This window comes from Cololabis saira, chromosome 14 (genome assembly GCF_033807715.1).
Source record: "Cololabis saira isolate AMF1-May2022 chromosome 14, fColSai1.1, whole genome shotgun sequence".
Taxonomy (NCBI): Eukaryota; Metazoa; Chordata; class Actinopteri; order Beloniformes; family Belonidae; genus Cololabis; species Cololabis saira.
Window position 1 is genome coordinate 22041265 of NC_084600.1, and position 20481 is coordinate 22061745.

Consider the following 20481-nt stretch of genomic DNA (forward strand, 5'->3'; position numbering starts at 1 on the left):
ATTTGTTTTTGATGACCTTTATGTAAAGTTGTCCTCCCTTTCTCTGAAAGAATACACCAGGAAGAGACAGACTAGATATATCTGAGCATACAGATACAATACAATGTGCATAAAAGATTAAACAATGTGCATAAAAGATTAACAGAGGCAAAATTTAGGTTTGTCACAATGACAAGCACAAACTGGATTTAAGTACAAAACAGTTGTAGTGGTCAAAAATATCACACATTTATCTGTACAATTTAATAATACTCAGAGGCCCCACCACTCCCCCTCCTTACGCCACATTCCCCCGCATGATCAGAAACGTCACGTGATCTTGATAAAGTGCACCTGTTAGGCTGAGAAATCAAGAAGCGCTTAATGGGATGGATCAAGATTAAAAAAAAACTTGAATGAGGCAACATCGTTGAGAAAATGATCAGCACTACCAACCAGAAAAAAGGAATGTTATCATTTAGTGTCAGATTTGAAAATATGACTATTACCATGACAGAGACTGGCTACAAAGTAAATGACATGCATAGGCAGAAGTAGGCATTTGTTTAACTTAGGACTGTTGAACACATTTTGGTGACAGCATTTATGTTCCTCGTGATAAGATGGGCTCTCGGGTCACATTCTCTCAACATTTTCATTTGCAGTGGCTGAAGCCTACACCTACTGACAACCCAGGTCCATTTCATGTGTGTCCTGTTGTGCTATATTTCAACTGTAAAGAAATATGATCCCCATAATAATTTTAAGGCAATCTAAAGTAAGTTGATCTTATTTGGAAATGTAAATTTAAAAGAAAAAAAGAAAGGAGGTTTAAAGATAACTTGTGGATAATGAAGTCCTTTTTGATCTATGTGATGCCAAACTATTTCAGTTTTACTCCATTCTTCAATGACAGAGCCCCCATCTTATAAAAAAAGAAGAAAAGATGCAAAGATTCATTTTGTAGAGATTACATTTCTCTTTGGGAGCGTCAGCAAGTATTTTGTGGATGGTCCAACACAGAATATGGAAAGCCCCTCTACAGGTGATATCACTGGACTGAAATGTCACTGCAGGAGCTACCCGTCTTTGACAGGAGCTCATCGGCACAAACATCTTCAGAAATTAGGAAACTCAGTCCAGCTGTCACCAGGCTGAAGAGCTGCTGAAATCCACGTTAAGATAATTTGATCAAAAAACAAACAAAAAATACAAATTTTTCACTTTCTATTTGAAATGTCCTTCTAGAAGATTAATAGTTTTTCATACACTGAATAGTATAAAGATGATGGTCCTTAGTATGTCCTGCTACTGATGTCCCTTCTTCTGTTGTTCCTGATAGCTGTGCCAAGCCTGGTCTGACATGACCCGAGCCAGAAGGTGGAAGAAATGCTGGCCACAGTGTTACGACACCCCTCCAAGAGTTAGTACATCAAAGCAGATGTCACACACCCTCACCGGTTTGTTCAAGTCAAACTTGATGATGGGGATCTCCTTTATAGAGCACTTGTGGCACAACAGGCGCCCACAATGGCGGCTGCAGTGAAGAGTGGAGAGCAGAATTAGCAGCGCTCATTGAAACGTGAAGCACATGAATCTGTTATTTCAGGCACATTATGCATGTAGGTTTTATAACGGCCAGTCTACTAACCAGTGATGTTTCCGTGTTGTTACACCAAACTTTGCAGCACATTCATAACAGTTGGACCCATCACACCACGGGGGTTCTTTGGACAACATATCTTAAACGAAAATAAAAATGCAATCAACAAGTCGTCACCACAGGGGTGAGATACTTAACATATGTACGTTTACATGCAATAACAGAAAGGTGAATTATTGCCTAAAGCCTTAAATATGCTTGCAGTTCAGACCGTGTACGCATCATGGCTGCCGTGTGTATCCTGCGTTCATTTGACACGTCGACGTGCACATTCTCAAAATGACCCTGAACGAGTACACGACCTGCAGTTCTCGCTGTGGCCGCGAGTGGCGCTGGTCCCGGTCAGATACCAGCTGGTCCCGTTCAGATACCAGCTGGCCACAAGTGACGACGCGGAGGTCGCTGTCGCCGTTTCCTTTGCCGAGATCGCAACCAAAGCAATGTTATAATCTCCTACATCATCCAATGGTGTCATGTTTAACTTGTTCGTTGTTCTAATCTACTACTGCTACTACTACTAAATATTTAATCACTTTTCCAACTGTTGCTCTGCTTACTGCCCCCTATCGGTCACCAACAGTACTACGCGCTCTCCTCGCGTACTACGCGAGAGATGTTGCGGTTGGTGGTGCACGCGAACGGACGCGAACGTAAGCACCAACAGCAAGTATATCTGGGGCTTTAGTCCAACTGATATTGAAGTTTTAAAAGTCATGTATACACCTTTGTTGGACTGTAGTTGAACTGAACTGGAGTTCTTGAAATCGAGCTATTATGGCCCTTTTGCACTAGTCCTTACTCGGCCCGACTCGGCTCGTCACGCCTCTACCCGTTTTGTCCCCGTTTGTTTTTCCACAGCCAGGTGAGAAGTGGGGGGGGGTTGGGGTGAAGCTGCTGTGACGTACTCGATTGCGCAACCGCTTTGTTCATGTCGGCGCTGATGAGAAATCAGCTGGAGCCGTGAGCGGCTGAGAGTAAAACAGCCCGTCTACATCCCTTTTTTAATTCTCTCCTCAGCCACCAGGTTTATGAACATCTGCACCTCAGAGTTGGATCACCAAACAGACGTTTCGCGCTTTATAATAAAATTGCAGCGACTCCCGCTCGCGCTGACTCCCGCTTCCTGATTCAAACGTCTGACGGCCCCGCCCCCCGACCAATCAGTGGCGCGGAGGGTGATGACGTCAGAAATAGTCCCGGCTCAGCCCGGATAGAACCTCGCCAGAATCGTTACAGAAATAGTATCTGCTTGGAGCGGCTCTACCCGCCTCAGCCCCTAGTGCAAAAGCGCAAGACGGGGCCATGACGGGTAGAACCGAGCTGAGGCGGGACTAGTGCGAAAGGGCCATTAGTAGTACCAGATAATACGGTTTTAAAATTGAGCTATTCCGGCTTCTATAACCCCGGTTAGCCGAGCTATTGACCGTCCCAGGACTCCCCCTTCCAGAAGTGACGAGACCGCGGAAGCAGGAATAACAACAGTCACGGCCCGACAGCAACACAGTAGCAGAAGAGGACGACTTTCCATGCATCTTATGTGCAACACGATCAGGTTTAGTATGTACGAAATGTACCGAGCTGCTGCATCGTTGGTGTCCATATCTTGACATGCTGTTGTCCTCCTATGCCTGCTTTCAATCTGCCGCGTTTGTTTACCAATTGTTCCAACTAACCGGAAGAATGCCAACGCGCCAACTAGCGTTGCACCTCACGCAATAACTCGACTCCTTCCCGTGCAGGCATACTTGCATTTCTCTGAAATTCCAGTTAAATCCTTTGCTCAATTGTTGCAAATAGCTCGGCTTAGAGGGTCTGATGAATAAGGAAGTGTGAAAACTAACCTAGAAGGCGGAAGAGCAACTGTTTGGTTGCAACTTGGTAGTTGAAAATGTTAATGCCCTGATTATTCGTGACGCCCAGTCGAGCTCCAGCCCTTACAATGGCACGGCACAGGTTTGCATTTCCCTTCATATAGGCCAGGAGCAGAACTGCAGCAGACAGAAAAAGATCAAAGTTATTCCAGGACCAGAGTTTTTAAGTACATTGGTATAAAGTTTTTTGTACGGGAATGACTGCAGTACCTGTGTTCCCTTCGTTGTCTGGTTTGTCCAGAGGGTATTCAGGCATGCACTCCAGGAATAACTCAAAAATGGCAGCAGCGTTCTCTTTGCCATAATGCCCCAGTACATGCATTGGTGATTGACCCCTACAGTGAACATAAGAAGGTCCATGAAAGTTGAAAACTTTAAAGAAGTTACAATGCTGATCTCAATGTGTCACAGACGATTTGTGTACCTGAGATTGAAGGCCTCAGCATCGATGTTGGACTCTGTGAGAAGGCTTCTGACGTTGTTAAGGCGGCCCTGCATCACAGCAAGATGTAAAGCTGGGAAACAGAAGGGGCAGTGAGGAGAACATGTTTACTGACAGTGTCATGTGTTGGATTTCAGTCAATAATGAGAAAGACAAACCTAGCACAGCTCAGCAATCTGCTTTTTTTACGCAGTATCCCCAAAACCATCCTTATTAACTTTATAGAAATACATACACTAAACACGTTTCCATTACACTTTTGCACAAAAGAAAATTGAATCTGTGAAAGTTCGATAAAGGAGTTTCCTTTGACTCCCGTTTTTCCATTTAGTGTAATTCTCGTAACTCTCCACGCAACTTGTCCAGCAAGATTTTCTTCAAAATGGACCAAAACATCTTTAGTCGATGAATTATTATGATAGCTGCTACCGCTGTTGAGAAAATAGCCAGGTAATGAAGGCAGCTGATGATTATTCAAATGATTATTCAGAAGTAAAGCCCTTATTTAATGTATAATGATTAAGTAGTCATACAAGACAAATGCATTGTATTAATGAGGCTAAAAACAACTGCAAACTGGATTTTGATTACTTTAGATGGACCAGGCATGTCACATCCAGTGATGCTGGAGATGTGGAAATTTGCAAAAAGTGTTTCCATTATGCTTTTGTGAATAAGAGGCTTATTGAATTGCCTGAAAAACCACTCCCCTATTTGGGAGTTTTTTCGAATTAGTGCAGTTTCCATTACAGGATTTCTTTTTCGATATTTCGTTTTGCGCAAATCTAGGGGTTATCTGAAGCGCACCTAGTAAATGCATGAAAACACCAATCCAACCCAAGGCTGAACTCAAATGTTTTGAAAATGATAAAAATGGCTAAATTACTTGATATTATAATTAGAGTGTAATTAATTCCATAACGTTCTAACCCTTTATATCAATTTAAAGTACTCCATTGCAGGAGACACTGCCGGAGATGCACTCTCCAGTGGTGTTAGGTCTGTACACAGTCACTGCGTTATACTCTGAACTGTTTGGTGCCCTGAATATTCTTAGAATAAATGAGACAAAATAATGAAGAAATTAATGTACCATTATTGCCGTTCTCATCCTCAGCAGCAAAATCTATGCCATTCTCCAGCAGCACAGAACAAATGGTAGCCAGGTCCTGCTGGGCAGCCAAATGTAGCGCTGTCTGCCTGTGTTTAGTCAGCTCATTTACTTTGGCTCCAGCAAGCAACTGGAAGTAGAAAATACAGAATAAAACAATATGAATGGCACCACTCCTCTCACCAGTGCAAATCGGAAGTAATGCAAAAGACAGAAATGATCTTGAGCTCCTACTAGGTTGCGGACAATGATCTCGGAGCCCGCCTGCACAGCCAGATGTAGAGGGGTGAGTTTGGATGCATCTTGAACCCTGGAGTTGACATTAACTTGGACACTGATGAGGAACAAGACACTTTCAATGTCCGAGTTTTGAACAGCCACATGGAGGAAATTCCGCCCTTTGTTGTCCACCTTAACAGAAATGAAAGCAGAAATTAAGAGGTTAATACGGTTGACTTTTCATCCTCTATCAATAGTATGGAGACAAATCTCCTGCCGTTCTACCTGTTCAGCAGCGCCTGCCTCCCTCTTAAGGATAGCTTCTGCTGCCTTGTTGTTCTTGTGCGTCATGGCACAGGCAAACGGAGTCATTCCCTGACGGTCTCGAACGTTGAGCCGAATGTCCGGATGGGAAATGAGGAGCTGTATTATGACATTGTGCTGGTTGCTAATGGCAGCATGGATGGGAGCTCTGCCCTCTGCATCCTGGTAAAAACAAGCAACTTCAAACTCGGGCCTCTTTTTTCTAAAAGACAACTTTATTACAAAAAAAAAAAAAAAAGTATCTGACAAAAGTAGACCTCTTGTTGGGACTGACCTGTGCGTTTACATTAGCTCCAAACTCTAGAAGGCACTGCACAATCTCCTCCAGTCCCCAGCTGCTTGCCAGGTGGAGGGGCGTTTGCCCATCTCGGGCTTCTTCGTCTCCTTCCCCATTCGGCCCAGGCTGTCTTGGGCTGTTCACATCACAACCACTATGCACACATACAGACAGTGAATTGAGATGGACAGGTTAGCTGTTTAAGAGTCTCTCACAGTGGGACAGCATCTTTTTGAAGGCCATTTATTTAATTTAGCTTGCAGTCTGTGTTGTAAGACCAGTCTCTATTCATCTGTAAGAGCTTTGATACAAACCATTAACAGAAATCTTTAATACCATTTGTGATGGGAAATTTAGCCTTGGCCATTTGGATTAAACCAAAACTACTGTGATGAGCATTTAGCCTTGGCCCGAGTACAGAGTTTGTAGACTGATACTTTGTCCCTAAAAGATTTGCTCCGACGTTACAATGACCTGTTTTCAGAATCGTGAGGATGAGTCATCATTTATGCTTCAATATCATTATGTTTTCCTTTGTTCAGTGTCATTTCTGCATCGAGACGCCTGATGCATGTTGTGACCCATTTGCATGCAACTGCTTCATTAAATCTACTGAAATCTGCCTCATCTCTCAAGTTTTATTCTTGGTAAAGGAAAGAACATGTTATAGAGTATTAAATAGGTTTTTCCACAACACCGTCTTTGTTGCATATTGCTCTTGTAAAGGTTTTGCTCCAGCACATGTAAGCTGTTGCAATAATACTAAAAGTAAACATTTGCTGCATGAAAGGTGGCACCTAGGGCAAGTCAGCAGCACTTCTGTTCTGTGTCCGTGTTTTAACACTGTTGTTAAGACACATCCGTTTCTGTTCTCCAGTAATCGTCATATGATATTGGCAGGGAAGGATGTGTAGTGATTCAAAAGAGTTCTGAAAATCAGCAATTTTTTATGCCTGTCCACTTGGATTTTTAAACTGAATTAGAATTATTCTATGCAAGGACATCTTAACAGCCATGTTAATCCTTGTCCTTGATGCTGAAAATTTTGATTTGCAACATACAAAATATAGGTCATTTTCTTGGGTATGCACACTATACCTAATAAAGCGGTTTTTATATCCATGCATTTTCCACTTTATTTAATAAACTTTACTTAATAAAGTGGCCAGTAAGTAAGTAAGTGTAAGTGCGGTCGTCGTCGTACTTTTTTTAACGTGGATGTTTAATGTGCATGTTTTAGCTGATATGCATGTTGTGCTTGAAGTGCATCTTTGCAGTGTATCAATGACAGACTTGTGCAGACCTTGATGACAAGCTGATGGTGAGCCATAAATTTAAAATCAGGCGTGAAGCAGGGAGAAATCTAAAACATGGAGCACAGCAGCCCTTGAGGATCAGAACTGGAAACGCTGCTTGAGGGAGTAAATGTGTCTGCTACGTATGTTAGCCAGCTTTTTACACAACTGCAGATTGTGACATTTCAAAACTGCACATCCACCTGTCAACACAACACATTTCTGTGTTTAACAGCAGTAGTGTTTAATGTACTTCACCCTCACAGTCTCGATAATCCAGAACATGTGTAGGGCACAACTGGTTGAGGTGCTACCATGTCACATCCCCTTAATACCTTATGTATCATATTAGATACATGCCTTTCTAAGATCTCTGCAAACACCTAGTTTAAACACATAGTTAAAAGAATCAACAATAGTTTTATACAATTATACACATTTTTTTTTTTAAAAGAGAAACAGATATGCAAAAAAAATGAGAAAACTTGACCAGCACGTATCCATGCTGAGATTGCTTGATTGTATTGTTCCTCTGAGATGTAAGTCCCATTAGATAAAAGCTTCTGCTAAATGACAGTAGTAGTAAGTTGGGGTGTTTTTATATAATAAACACTAAGCACAAAAAAAAAAAAGATAATTTTCGGATTATTATTTCACATATCAAGCATTCAGTCAATATTAAAGCGATTCGTGATTCTAATTGATAAACAACTAAGATGGTTTGAAAACACACCAAAAATTCATAGTTTAGTAAATATGGGAAACCTTGAAAGGACATTTGACAGACCTACGAATGAGGAAGCAAGCAGAGACCTCATTATTCTCATCCACAGCTCTATGCAGCAAAGTCTGCTGGCAGCCAGAGGGCCCCGTCGCCCAACAAGTGGCGTCGCAGCCATGTCGGACCTGGGGAGAGAGAAAAAGATGTCAATAGTTCAATGCAAGAAAGCCCCTTTTTTGCATCTGAAATCTATGACAATAACCTCTAAGAAGACTTAATTTTAGATTTCATAGATTATCATCTTTGTTTTACTTTTTGAAGGATGACATGGGGGGCTACTCCTGTGCATGCAATATTTTGACACTATTCTAAATGACTATTAAAAGTGCAAAGAATTGGGGCCCTGGATAGCTCATTGGGCTGAGCGGGCCCTATTTTGCAGCGCAGGTCCGAGTCTTGGCCTGTCTCTCTTTGTTGGACGTCTTCCCTTCTCTTTCCTGTCCACCTACTGTCAATAAAGGCCACTTGTTTTTTTTTAAATGCAAAGAATTTAGCCAACATTCTGTCAGAAAGTGTTGACGTACTGTGAACTCATATCTGAAACACACTGGGGGGGGGGGGTAATCGTTGAATTAATCAGTGCCTGGAGCATTTTGCCAACTTCCTCTGTGCCATTTCCTGTCACCACAAACAGACTTTCTAACAACTTGGTCAGCATAAAAACATTTCAAATGGAGATACTTGCAAACATCCAAACAACATCAGGACTGTTAACAACAAACACATGACAGATTAGAGATTGTAGTATCTCATTAAGCCTGAATTATGGTTCTGCGTTAAACCAACGCAGAGCATACGCCGTTGCCGTGACGCCGTCGTGAACCCTTCGGACTTCTCCGTCACTCCATTTCGCCGCGGTGCAGTACCCCCCCAGAGCGCTAGTTGATACTTTGTTTAGCTTCCGGCTTTTCCAGTCACAGTGAATCCAAGAGATAGGGACAACTATTGTACAAAAAACAAAACAACCCAAAAAAAAATAATCACACACACACACACACACACACGAAGAAAAGAGCGCTGAAAGTTCACTACTGCTTCATGAACCGGAACCGGAAATCACCAACCAATCACAGCCCTCCCGGTCTGCGTTGGGTCTGCGTCGCCTCGACGCATAGTTACATTTTTTGGGAGTTGCACGTCAGGCTACGGCGTAGGCTACAGAGAGCTTCCCGCGTAGCCGCGTACCCTACGGCGCAGGTTTAACGCAGAACCATAATTCAGCCTTTAGTTGCTCATACAGTTTCCACGTCTCTTACCAGTGTTGATGCGATATCTTCCAGACCATTGTCAAGGGCTAGCCACAATGGGGGGTCTCCTTTTTCATTCATCACAGACATATCTGCTCCCCTTGTGCAAATGGCATCCACCACCAGTGGCAACTGGTTACTGATGGCCAACTGTAGTGCTGTTTGTCCCTCCTGCGTCCTGGTAGTGAAGAAAATAGTGGAAACATGCTGGTATAAAATACAGAGCAATACAGTGGGCCGCTCCTCCAGAATATGTTATTTCTAAAAGAGATTCAGTGACATAATGTCATCACTGAAATAGATACATTTCTTTTGAAATAATTTTTTTTTTTTTTTAAAGAATTTTTAAAGCAATTTGAAACCTGATTTTTTTTGTATGAATTTATTCAACCATTTCTGATGTTTAAAAATGGTAAAAGCCCACATTTACATCAGTTTTAAATTACAGGAAATCGATAAAATTAAATACTTTAACTGTTAAAATATGTATTCATCATCATGTATTCAGTATATTCCCACCCCTACCTAACATTGATGTCTGCCTGATGTTCAAGAAGAAACAGGGAACTCTTGCTGTCCTGTCTTTGGATTGCCATGTGAAGCAGGGTTTGTCCATTGGGCATAGTGTCATTGATAGAAGCTCCTGAGCCCAGCAGCTGCGCTGCAATGGTGTGCATACCTAAAAGGAACAGGTTGTACTTAAAACACATACCAGAATTTTGATCGATAGATAAATAAAACGTTTGCGCCAGTTTTTTGTCTTGGTGTCTGATGTGTACCTGTCCAGAGGGCCAAGCCCAGCACTGTCTGGTCCATGGAGTCTTTGAGACTGAAGTCTGGGATGATTTGCAAGTTGTTGGTTGCATGAAGTGTGTTGGCTGCAAGGCATCAAGATAGACCAAAGTGGGTCACATTCAAAAGGTTATGGGATATTAAAAATGACACATAGTGAGGTTAAGTAGAAAATTAAGACATCTGTTATGATTGCAACTTAATTACAGGCATCTGAACTTATAAAACTGACCGTACCTTTCTGCTCCAGGATAACAGAGACCACATCTGGGTGGTTATGAGCGATGGCCATGTGGAGGGGGGTTTGCATGGCCACCCCAGGCGTAGCGTCGGGCAGAGCCTTTTGGGTCTGCAGGTTGGGGTTGGCCCCTTGCTGAAGAAGCTCAGATGTCAGACTTGCCAGGCCGTAGTGACACGCTGTATGAAGAGGGCTTTCCCCCTGTATGCAAGGGAAAGGATACAGATTGAAATTCACTGCATACTGACAAACGGGTTTGTAATAAATTATGACAGTGAGCTTTGTGAGGAAACAAGTTTAATTTTTAAAATGATTTTTTTTCTTTTAACAGCTTCTAACAATATTAACACTTTCCTAACAAAGCATGTTTTTGAGATTCCTGCTTGAGAAGGACATACCCAAATTAAATTAGCACAAAAAAGTGGGTGTTTTTTTGTTTGTTTTTTAATGTTCAAAAATCAGTTTAAATGTCAATTGAAGGAATAATTAATTATATTTAGGAACTGGAAGTGCAGTCTTGTTCTTGTGATTCGCCATTCTTACTACCTGAAGTATCTTTCGACCTGGATTACAGTGCTTTCTTGAAACAACTGCATACTGCTTTACAACACCATGCCACACATCAATAACAGTAAACTAACTCACAGGAGGTACCGGCAGAGGCAAGAGAGGCCAAGAGATTTAAGAATCTAGTGACAGACAAGAAACGAGAGTGACAAAGCAAGAGACCAAACAAGAGTAAATCTTGGTGGTGTTAAAGCAACTTAACCTCCATCCATAAAGGGAATCTTCAGATAAAATTTAAAAAAAATGCATTTGTCACGTTAATAACTCAGCAACTATAAGGTTGATCTAAATAAACCTGGAATCAGGTTACAGCAGAAGTGTAAAAATTAAGTATTAATTCCGGTTTAATATATCACCCGGCCAGAATAAATGAAGATGAGAGCAACATGAAAAAAAAAATACAAATGAAAACCTTAACACACAAGACATCCATTATATAACACTGCATCATTTATTGTACCAAAGCCAGTTTTTTGGTTTGTTTTTTGCAAAGCCACTTTCAGACACGTCTTTCAAAAGAAGTGATTAGACAGACTTTCTAGATTGGCCATTTTGGCAAATTTAGACATCTGCCACTGAGGTTTCGGAGGTACCAAACTAACTCGCTTTAGCATTTAGATTACTAGTGATGCACCGAAATGAAAATTTGTGGCCGAAACCGAAACAATAATAAACACTTGGCCGAATACCGAATAATACCCAACAATGGTTCTTCGCAGTTTTTCCATTTATTTTGCCAATTTTTTCACCATTGCATAAATCAAATAAATGTGCAGTGAAATACCCGCCAGTCACAATTTGTCTTACTGTAGCCTACTGTATTTTTTCCTCATAATCCCTTTTTCATTTTCTCCCGTTCAAATTCAATTAATCGGGTCGCGGTGGGGCGGGGCTGATCTCCGCAATTTGAAGCCTTGTATAATAATTGTAAAAGTCTGGGTTATTTTCTTGGAAGATTTCGTCAAACATATCAGACAGTGAGGGTTCGCGCACCGCATCTGTAGTACGGGCCCTTTTCTCTGCGCTCTCTCCTCGATCTCCTGTGCTGTGCGTCCCGTGACCGTCACCAAGCGGCTTTCCCAAATCAAACTCAGCCTGGATCATTTCTCGTGTTCTCTGCTTTTCCCCACATCCAAGCTGACATGTTTGCTGCATTTAACACCGCACGCCCCTCACTCCACGCTGTTCGCTGTTTGATTGAGTCATCTAAACATGCAGTTATTAATTGATTGGTTTTTTCCCCACTTATTCCACCGAACACCGAAAGTGTTTTTTTGCTATTTTCGGCCGAACAATTTCGGTTACTGAACATTCGGTGCATCACTATAGATAACCATATTTATTCATTCATTCCTTTTAAATAAAAATGTCTAATTTTCCACAATGAACTCAAATGTAGTACAGCTGGTGAGATGTTGGTGTTTGCACAAGGACATTTCTCAGGAATCACTTGACAGGTTTGGGTGCAGACACCTCTGTGAAATCTTCAACGCCAAGAGAATCGATGGGCAGTTGGCACAGTTATACACCCCAGGCATTATCCAATCAGAACGAACTGAAGCGTATATGTTTTCTTCTACTGGACGCAGAAAACAATCCAAGGGGGCAGAAATTAATTTGATTTGACTTGGGGGTTACAGGAATCAAGCCAAATTCTTTCCACTAATTATAATTTATTTATCAGAAGTCTAACCCCTCTGGCTCGGTGAGTTTTTGTTGGAGAGTAGTCATCCATACACCCTTGCAATATATAGTGATTTGTGTTGTAGAAGGCTTTTATTTTTGAAATGCAGCAGTTGGTCACCTGCACCAGTTCTGTGCTGCAGTCTCTTATTTAGATGGAAATGGTCTTTATCAGATTGAAACTGAGCTTTACCCTCATACTTGTGTGCTGTGTGCAATTAAACATGGCTTGAATGATCCCTGGGTGCTCGTTCTGAACTGCTTAAAACATCTGAACAAACAGATTTGATGACGATATATTTGATGGCGATCTTTTAAAATAAAAAAAGGTCCTTATTGGCCTTGTTAGAAAGACCTACTATGTGCAAACTACAGATATGACACCATGTGCTCATTTGGATGTTTTACGGCCAACTTTTCATACGCACCCATTTGTTAATGTGGTTGACCTTTACTCCATGAGTAGCTAAGAAAAGAGCAGCTGCTTCATTGCCTCCCTGTGTCGCTCTCTGCAAAAGGCAGTTTCCTGCAAGGAGGTAAATGAAGGGATGTACATGTTTAATAAACAAACACAATCTCCATTCCATGTAGGCAGAAAAGTAAAGTTGATTTTTTGAGCAGCACCTGTAGCTGAGTCGGGTGCATCTGGATTGCTTCCCCTCTTTATAAGCTGAGCTGCAAATCCATTTTCATCAAAAGAAGTGCCATTGACTACAGGTGCATCATCCTCAAACGGGTTCACGGAAGCATCTGAAGACATGGTGATATACTGCAGTGCCAGCCACAGAGCTGTGCTGCCCTCATGGTCCTTGAGTTCCAGGTCAAGCCTTACGTCACCACCGGATTACAAGAAGGATTATTAAATAATGAACAAGATCATGTGAATTCCTTTATATTGGTCCTTCAAGTGCTTTTCTTTCACGTTGAATTAAAACAAATACCATACCCACTGCTACTTTTTTTTGTGACAAGTCAACAGATTCTTTTCAGAGACAGATCATAACTCACTGTTTGCACTCTAGCAGCTGGTTGAACACTGCTTCATTCCCTGATGCCACAGCTTCATGCAATGGAGTTCTGAAAATGACAAGAGTCAAAACTAAAGCACCGTCACACTTTGCATAGTAGTTAATCATTTTTGCAATCCAATAAAGTTCATGAACCAAGAGTCATGTGACTTACCTGCCCTTGCTGTTCTGCATGTTAGGGTTGGCTCCTGCTTTAAGGAGAGCCTCTGCGATTCGGGCCATGCCGGTCATCACCTCAACTGAGTGTTTCTTTGGGCTGAAAGAACAGACCAAGTGAAGAGGGGTTTCCACTGCCCCAACTGTGGCCGCATTCACCTGAGCAGAGTGGCGAATCAGGAAGATGGAGGCAAATTCATCACCTAGTAGAAGGGAGGAAAAAAAAGACTTTAAGTGTCACCATACCCACTGCTACTTTTGGTGTTACCATGGCAACTTAAAAACAGACTGATACCAGACCATTTTCCATTTTTGCTTTTTACTCAATATTCAAATTTAGCGTTAAAAGGTAATCATTAAATAAATTGCAAGGCCCCGACAGATGTAATTTCAGAATTACTACAGGTCCAGGGGTCATTTTTGTCCAGTGTGAATAGTACATAAGGAGGAACATTTTAGATGCTCAGGAGGGATACTGACTGAATAACCATTATATGAGGAATCATTTTAAAGTGATCATGTTAACGCATGAAAATGTACAGCGAAATCAAACTGCCCTGACCTCTTTGGATGGCCTTATGCAGGAGGCTCCAGCCACTCTGGTCCACCATGTCCACATCAGCCTTGTTGTTAACCAGAGTGGTGGCGATACTTTCCAATTTCCGGGACAGAGCCAAGTCCAGTGCCAGGTCACCATTGTTGTCCAGTTCATTTAACTTGCCAGGTAACTTAGAGAAAAGAAAACATAAAACCCAAGTACAATTTATCCAAGTACAGGATACATTTATTGATACAAAACTGACATGTAGGGAGCCAAAAACAAACAAAAAAAAAAAGAACTGACCTGCGAGTCCATCTCAATGAGATACAAAAACACCACATCTTCACGCTCAACTTTGATGGCTTTGTGCAGAGGATACTCCGTTTTGGATTTGATCATCTTGTAGAGAAGTTGGGCACTCATTGTGGTGAAATCTTCTTTCCTCAGATCATCCTAATAAAAAACAATCAATACACACCACTGAAGTCTTAGTTTTACATTTATGTTTACCTGCAAAGTTATCAGAACAAAAACAGATACATTTTGTTTTTTGTTTTTTTTAAAAAAGGGGAAAAATGATCATAATAGTTTTTATTATTAAATTTTTAAAAATTGCTGTCCCTATTTAGGCTGATAAAACCGGTGGGACGGTACTTTAGACTGAACTCAAATTGACAATGAACTATCCCCATTATCTACATCAGGGGAAGGCCTACCAATGCACCCTGATAAGAATAACTGTCAATAATAGACTTGTGCAGACCTTGACAAAATGACGACGATCTAAAACATGCAGGACAGCAGCATTTGAGGAATAGGATTGCATACCCCTGATCTACATAATAAATTCCTGTGCTAAATCAGACTGACAAATCGAGGTGGCTGCACCAGCTTGAGCATTATCCCTTTCACCCCACCGGTTGCAACTTGTATTTTTTTTAAATAAAATAAAATTAAGGTCAACCAGAAAAAGAAAATTGATATCCGTTATAAATGTTTCTCTCAATTTCTTACATCAAAATGACAAAATGAGACTGATAAAAAAAACAAACCTTATTCTGATCAGCTAGATGAAAAAAAAACAACTTGAGATCAGCACAAGAGAATATATACACAAATAAAATAAATACATTTAAAAGCCTGTGTGTTTGTGTGCATATTGGTTCCTCTGGACTTAAAATTACATGAACAGTGTAAAACATCTCACAGGTGCGAACATGAACAAATCGGAACAAACATAAACGTAGTATGAAGTCACCCACCCAGTGACTTGCTATGATCTCCCCACAGTAGTTCATCAGGGTGGTAGCATTTAATTCCTCAGCTGTTTGATAGAAGTTTATGCAGTTCCTGACATTCACCGATGACATAACGCCTTTTTCACACCTGTTCCAGTGGTGAGACAGATATATGATGAAGGAGTTGAGATGAAGATTTTGTAAGAAGTGCAACAATTTAGGATTAATAGCCGGCAGCTTGCATAAAAAGGACAAACATACAAAAAACCTCAATAGTATGAGACTTATTCCAACCTTTCTCTAAGCAGCTGAAGCTGGAAACGATTGGCAAGCTTCATCAAGTCGATAAGAAAGGCATCATCCCCGCCAAGTTCCAGCTCATCTGTGTACGCCCAGTTCAGCATTGCCATAGCAACTTCAGGTTTGCAGTCTGAGAAACAGTCAAATGATAAATTTAGATAATTATGCAGCTTAGTTCAAACTTTGGTATAAGAAATACATTTGAAAAGTTCTTAAATATTAGATGAAACTGTTAGAAAAAAGATAAATATATTTTCTTAAAGTTTCAATTTATCTGTCAGGCGTTCACATCAATGGACCAGTCTTCAACTGGGTTCCACTTGGATTTTCATTATAATTTAATAACTGGATTTCGATTTGATTACATTTACGTAAAGATGTAATATGAGTCTCTCCAACTTCTCCACAACAGCTGCTTTCCCAGTACCGAGCCTAAGTTGAGCCCACTCAAGCCAAGCCAGGTCAATAGCTTTCCAACTGACACTTCCAGTGCTAGACATAACCAATCCAGACCATCATGGCCCCATTTTTCTGTCCAACAAAGCAGAGCTGAATGGGTTTGAAGACAGTGTCAAGGTACAAGGAGGGTTTTACAATTCAGCATCCCTCTGGTTTATTGTATTGCTCTTTTTATTAACCATGTGTATGACAGGCTTGCTTCGCTTACAATTGTCATTAACATTTGCAATAGATGCCAAGGATTCAGTTTTAGATTACCTTCAGTTACCTTTTCTATCTTATCTCAGCGTTTGCACAATCACTCCATTCCAGTTGCTTGTGCACAGTGATGTGCACAGCTGTTCTTTTCAGTGTGCTGAACCACTTGAGTAAGTTCATTAAAAAGACAATTTCACCAAATCACTCCGCTCTAAATGCATATTAGTCTCCCTGAACTCAAGCACGGCTGAACTGCTTGGCAGTCAGCTCATGATTCTTGATTTTCACAGCTGTCGCTGCTTCAAAAAACCGCAAGAGTCCTCTTCAAAATCTTGACAATAGAGTTCCTGAATATTCAGGATAAGGAACATTGGATTTGAAAACCGGTTTAAAATCATTCAGTCTAATTAATACATTTGATGAGATTAATTACTCGAAAAAAACTCGAATCGAGTGTTTTTAACTGGTCTACAGTTGGGTGTTGCTCCTGTTGAGACTTGTTGAGTCTGATATAAGCCACCCAATATCACCCAAGACTCTTAGTCACTCTTGGCTATTAGTGGGTTCAGTTATGCTATTTTAGTGCGTTGGCTGAATGCTTTGTCAGCGATTCTGACAAAGCTGTGCAGAAACTTTCACTTCCTTGCATTATAGGCCATTGTAAGTAAATAAAAGTACTAATTGAAAAAAGTCTTCCTGTGCGTTTGTGCCCATTACTTTCTACGGGTAATTATCTTCCGCTAAATCACATCTTCCAGCTGGAGATGAACATTAACTGTTAGTTCAGGGTATACTCATTCACCGGTTAGGTGTTTTCATAGTAACAATCGTATTCATTCAGTCTCAAGCGCTGCTTCATTCATAACTGAGAAAACCCCCAAGTAAATTAATCTTTTCAGTAAGTAAGGCAGTTCAGTTTAACCAGATGTTTTAATCATTTGGGACATACACATGCTACAGATATCCCATTGAATGTGACATTTTTACCACCACACAACATTATAGGCGGCTCCGAAGGCCAGTGAGGCAGATCTGGTGGAATCACAGCTTATGTATAGAGTAGTGACTGAGGGCACTGGAGTCGACGTCAAGTCAGAGGCTGAGCTAATCCTTAAAAATCGCGGGGTTGCTCACCTGTTAGATCCAGTTCAGAGGTTGAGGCTAGGTTGACCAGACTCCAGACATCACTGCGAGCTGCCAGCACAAACTTGTGAGCACAAAACTGCTCTCCTGCCACTTTTACTTTCAGATCACTGGAAAAACAAAAACACATTAACTTAAAACTTGTGCAAACTTGAAACCTTTCCAGTCCTCTTCAATACTGAAACTGAAAAGGCGCAGTTCCAGTATCAATGTGTTGCACATTTAGAGCCTTTATTTTGAAAAGCTCATCGAGTGAAATGACGTAATATGACAGGCAGGCTGTGTCAAAAAAGTAATCACGGGAATATTTCATGACACATGAACTGGAAGGTTAAAAAGCCAAATCAATTCACCTGAACCATTATCCTCACCTGTACTGTTCCTGCCGATACAGGTTGGCCACGATGTCCAGGAGACGGCTAATGAAGGTTTCTGCGGCTGCAGGATCGGCAGTGCTCTGGCCAGGAGTCTGAGCAGCGAGCATGGCACAGCGCCTCTCCGTGTCAGCCAGCTTCTGCTGCATCTTCACATACTCCTGCCTGAGCAGGGCCAGGTGCTTCTGCAGCTTCGCCACCTCCTCTGTCCCACATCAAGGTAAAGGAGACAGACAGAAGACAAAACAAGATGTAAGGACATGTTTCTGAGTTAGGGCTGACCTCTTAAGACAACCAATTACTCAAAAGTAAAGAGTTATTACAGAAAAAATAACCGTCTAAGATGTGGTTTCATTCAAAACTACATGACGACACGAGAGATAAAAGTGGAAAAAACAAAAAAAAGCAGTGGACTGGGTTTGCGGCTTTAGTCAATGACTTTGGCTCATGTTTGCTTTTTGAGCAATCTCTGTACAAAAACCTAAATCACAACGGCAAACTCTAATTTGTTTGGCTACACTATCTTTTTTTTTCTTCTTTAAACTACACAAAGTGAAATACACTTTCTAGAGGGATTCCTGCCCTGACCAATAGTCCACAGAGTTTCAATGAGGCCCATTTCCTTCCTTTAAAAATCAGTAAAGTTTTAGTGAAGCAAGAATGCTGAGGCAGCATGTTACTATGCACTCCATTGTAAACAGTCACTGGCAGAGCTGCTGGTCATGAGGAACAGCAAGGGTCGTTTCTGAAAGCCACCTGATCAGCTCAGAACAGGAAGAGTGATTTCTTGGAGAGGCAGCATTGCACAGTGACCAGCGAATTAACAAATGAGGCTTGATATATGCAATGCTTATATATATATATATATATATATATATATATATGTATATATATATATATATATATATATATATATATATATATATATATATATATATATATAAGGGCTGGGCATTTTGGACAAAAATAAAATCCTGATTTTTTTCTCTGAAAACCCGATTTTCGAATTTTTTGGTAAAACTACAAAAGACAATGGAATAAATTGTTTAAAATATTTTATCTTTATTTTTAAAGAAAAATAGCAAACAAATTTCCCTATTGGGAATGAAGTGCAATTGAAAGATACTGTTAATCCTCCTTGAGTTTAGTAAAGTGACAACATTTACAATTTTCTTGACCAAACAAAGATGACTAGACGAGCTCTGTCTGCAACCAGCTGCAAAAAAGGAAAATCGATTTCCGATTTTCCTTTTTTAACATCGATTTTGATTAATAAATCCGATTTAGATTTAAAATCGATTAATCGCACAGCCCTAATATATATATATATATATATATATATATACATACACACAAACACACTACAGACCAAAAGTTTGGACACACCTTCTCATTCAAACAAATAGGGAAGTGTGTCCAAACTTTTGGTCTGTACTGTATATATACACACAGACATACATACTATATATAAATATATGACATTTAAAAAACTTGGATTTAATTCCCTGCAGTTTTGAAAGCATGTTTCCAGACTGTGTAGCAACTATGACACAATACATGTCTGTTACTAACAACTCAATGCAGGCATTACTAGGAGAAATTCAGCTACATGCTTGCTCTTTTCCATTGCCGGGACTGGAGAGCAGCGTGTGGAGCTGCTGAGCAGCTTTACCACCACAGGATGTGTTTGTTCTCTGGATAAGCAGATTCCCCTTAAAGGCTTAACGGGACGGGGATCCAGCCAGGTACCAGGTGACACCTGACAGGGTGTGACAGCCTTCCACACAAGTTTCCTCTCCTGAACTGTACGATGTATCTGACTAAACTAAAAGCAGGTTGTAAGAAATCGCTGCATAAGCATTAACTGTTACACAACAAAAGCTGTGTTGCATTATTAGACAGTTTGATACAAAGCATGACGTTGACGCCAATAATTAACACCGGCGGTGCAGGTAAACGCTCTGTGTTAATATGCAGTTTTAAATAGGGTGACGACCCTTCAGTCATCTGCTAAAATATGCTTTATTCGCCTGTCTAGCCCACTAACATTTCAGAAAAGTCGTAGCAATAAAATTCAGCTAGCAGCCCCAACCACAGCTAGCGGCACAGATGCAAGTAGTGTCACCCGCCCCTGACACTCCCTCTGCTAAACTACCAACACATCCGTTGTTTCTATCCCACATTTGAAAAATAAAATCAACATCAAAGATATTTTATTAAAAAAAAAGGTTAATATTTTTTATTTTAATCAATCTCATACCTTCCGCCATGTTGCTCGACGCTCGCTCGATTCGTCTATCGCGAGAAGAAGCTCGTAGTGGGCGGCGGTGCTGCGTTCAAGTGAATCAGAAAAACTTCTACTCCACTGTAAATCACATGACCGTCTGCCTTTCTTTCACAGAATTATGGTGCGTTCACCACTTGGTAGTGTCATTTTATGCGTAATTTGTTGCCTTCAGCACATATGACCACAGTATTTACGTTGATAATCCCTTAAGTTGCAAAAGTGTAGGTACAACAATGTAGAAACTGGGATAAAAACGAGCTTCCCCTCA

General features: G+C 40.9%; 1 protein-coding gene across 1 annotated transcript; it reads right to left on the reverse strand.

Annotated features, from left to right (window-relative positions):
- Nucleotide 1: 1 nt before the first annotated feature.
- On the reverse strand, nt 2-20254 carry ankfy1 (ankyrin repeat and FYVE domain containing 1). Its single transcript, XM_061740151.1, has 25 exons — nt 20187-20254; nt 17924-18131; nt 17544-17662; nt 15747-15882; nt 15477-15600; nt 14518-14667; nt 14236-14401; nt 13672-13876; nt 13498-13566; nt 13114-13316; nt 12918-13015; nt 10239-10440; nt 9989-10087; nt 9735-9888; nt 9219-9387; nt 7969-8087; nt 5884-6040; nt 5571-5771; nt 5301-5477; nt 5049-5196; nt 3938-4028; nt 3724-3848; nt 3484-3630; nt 1631-1721; nt 2-1516 (listed from the first exon to the last, which is right to left on the reverse strand). Exons 1-25 carry the CDS (start codon nt 20194-20196, stop codon nt 1384-1386), a joined length of 3501 nt encoding a protein of 1166 aa, XP_061596135.1. The 5' UTR covers nt 20197-20254; the 3' UTR covers nt 2-1383.
- Nucleotides 20255-20481: the final 227 nt, after the last annotated feature.

Coding starts and splice junctions, on each gene's coding strand:
- ankfy1 (XM_061740151.1), bottom strand. Junction 17,663..17,923: donor TATCGGCAGGAACAGTACAG/GTGAGGATAATG, acceptor TTGTTTTTCCAG/TGATCTGAAAGTAAAAGTGG. Junction 5,197..5,300: donor AGATCATTGTCCGCAACCTA/GTAGGAGCTCAA, acceptor TTCTACTTCCAG/TTGCTTGCTGGAGCCAAAGT.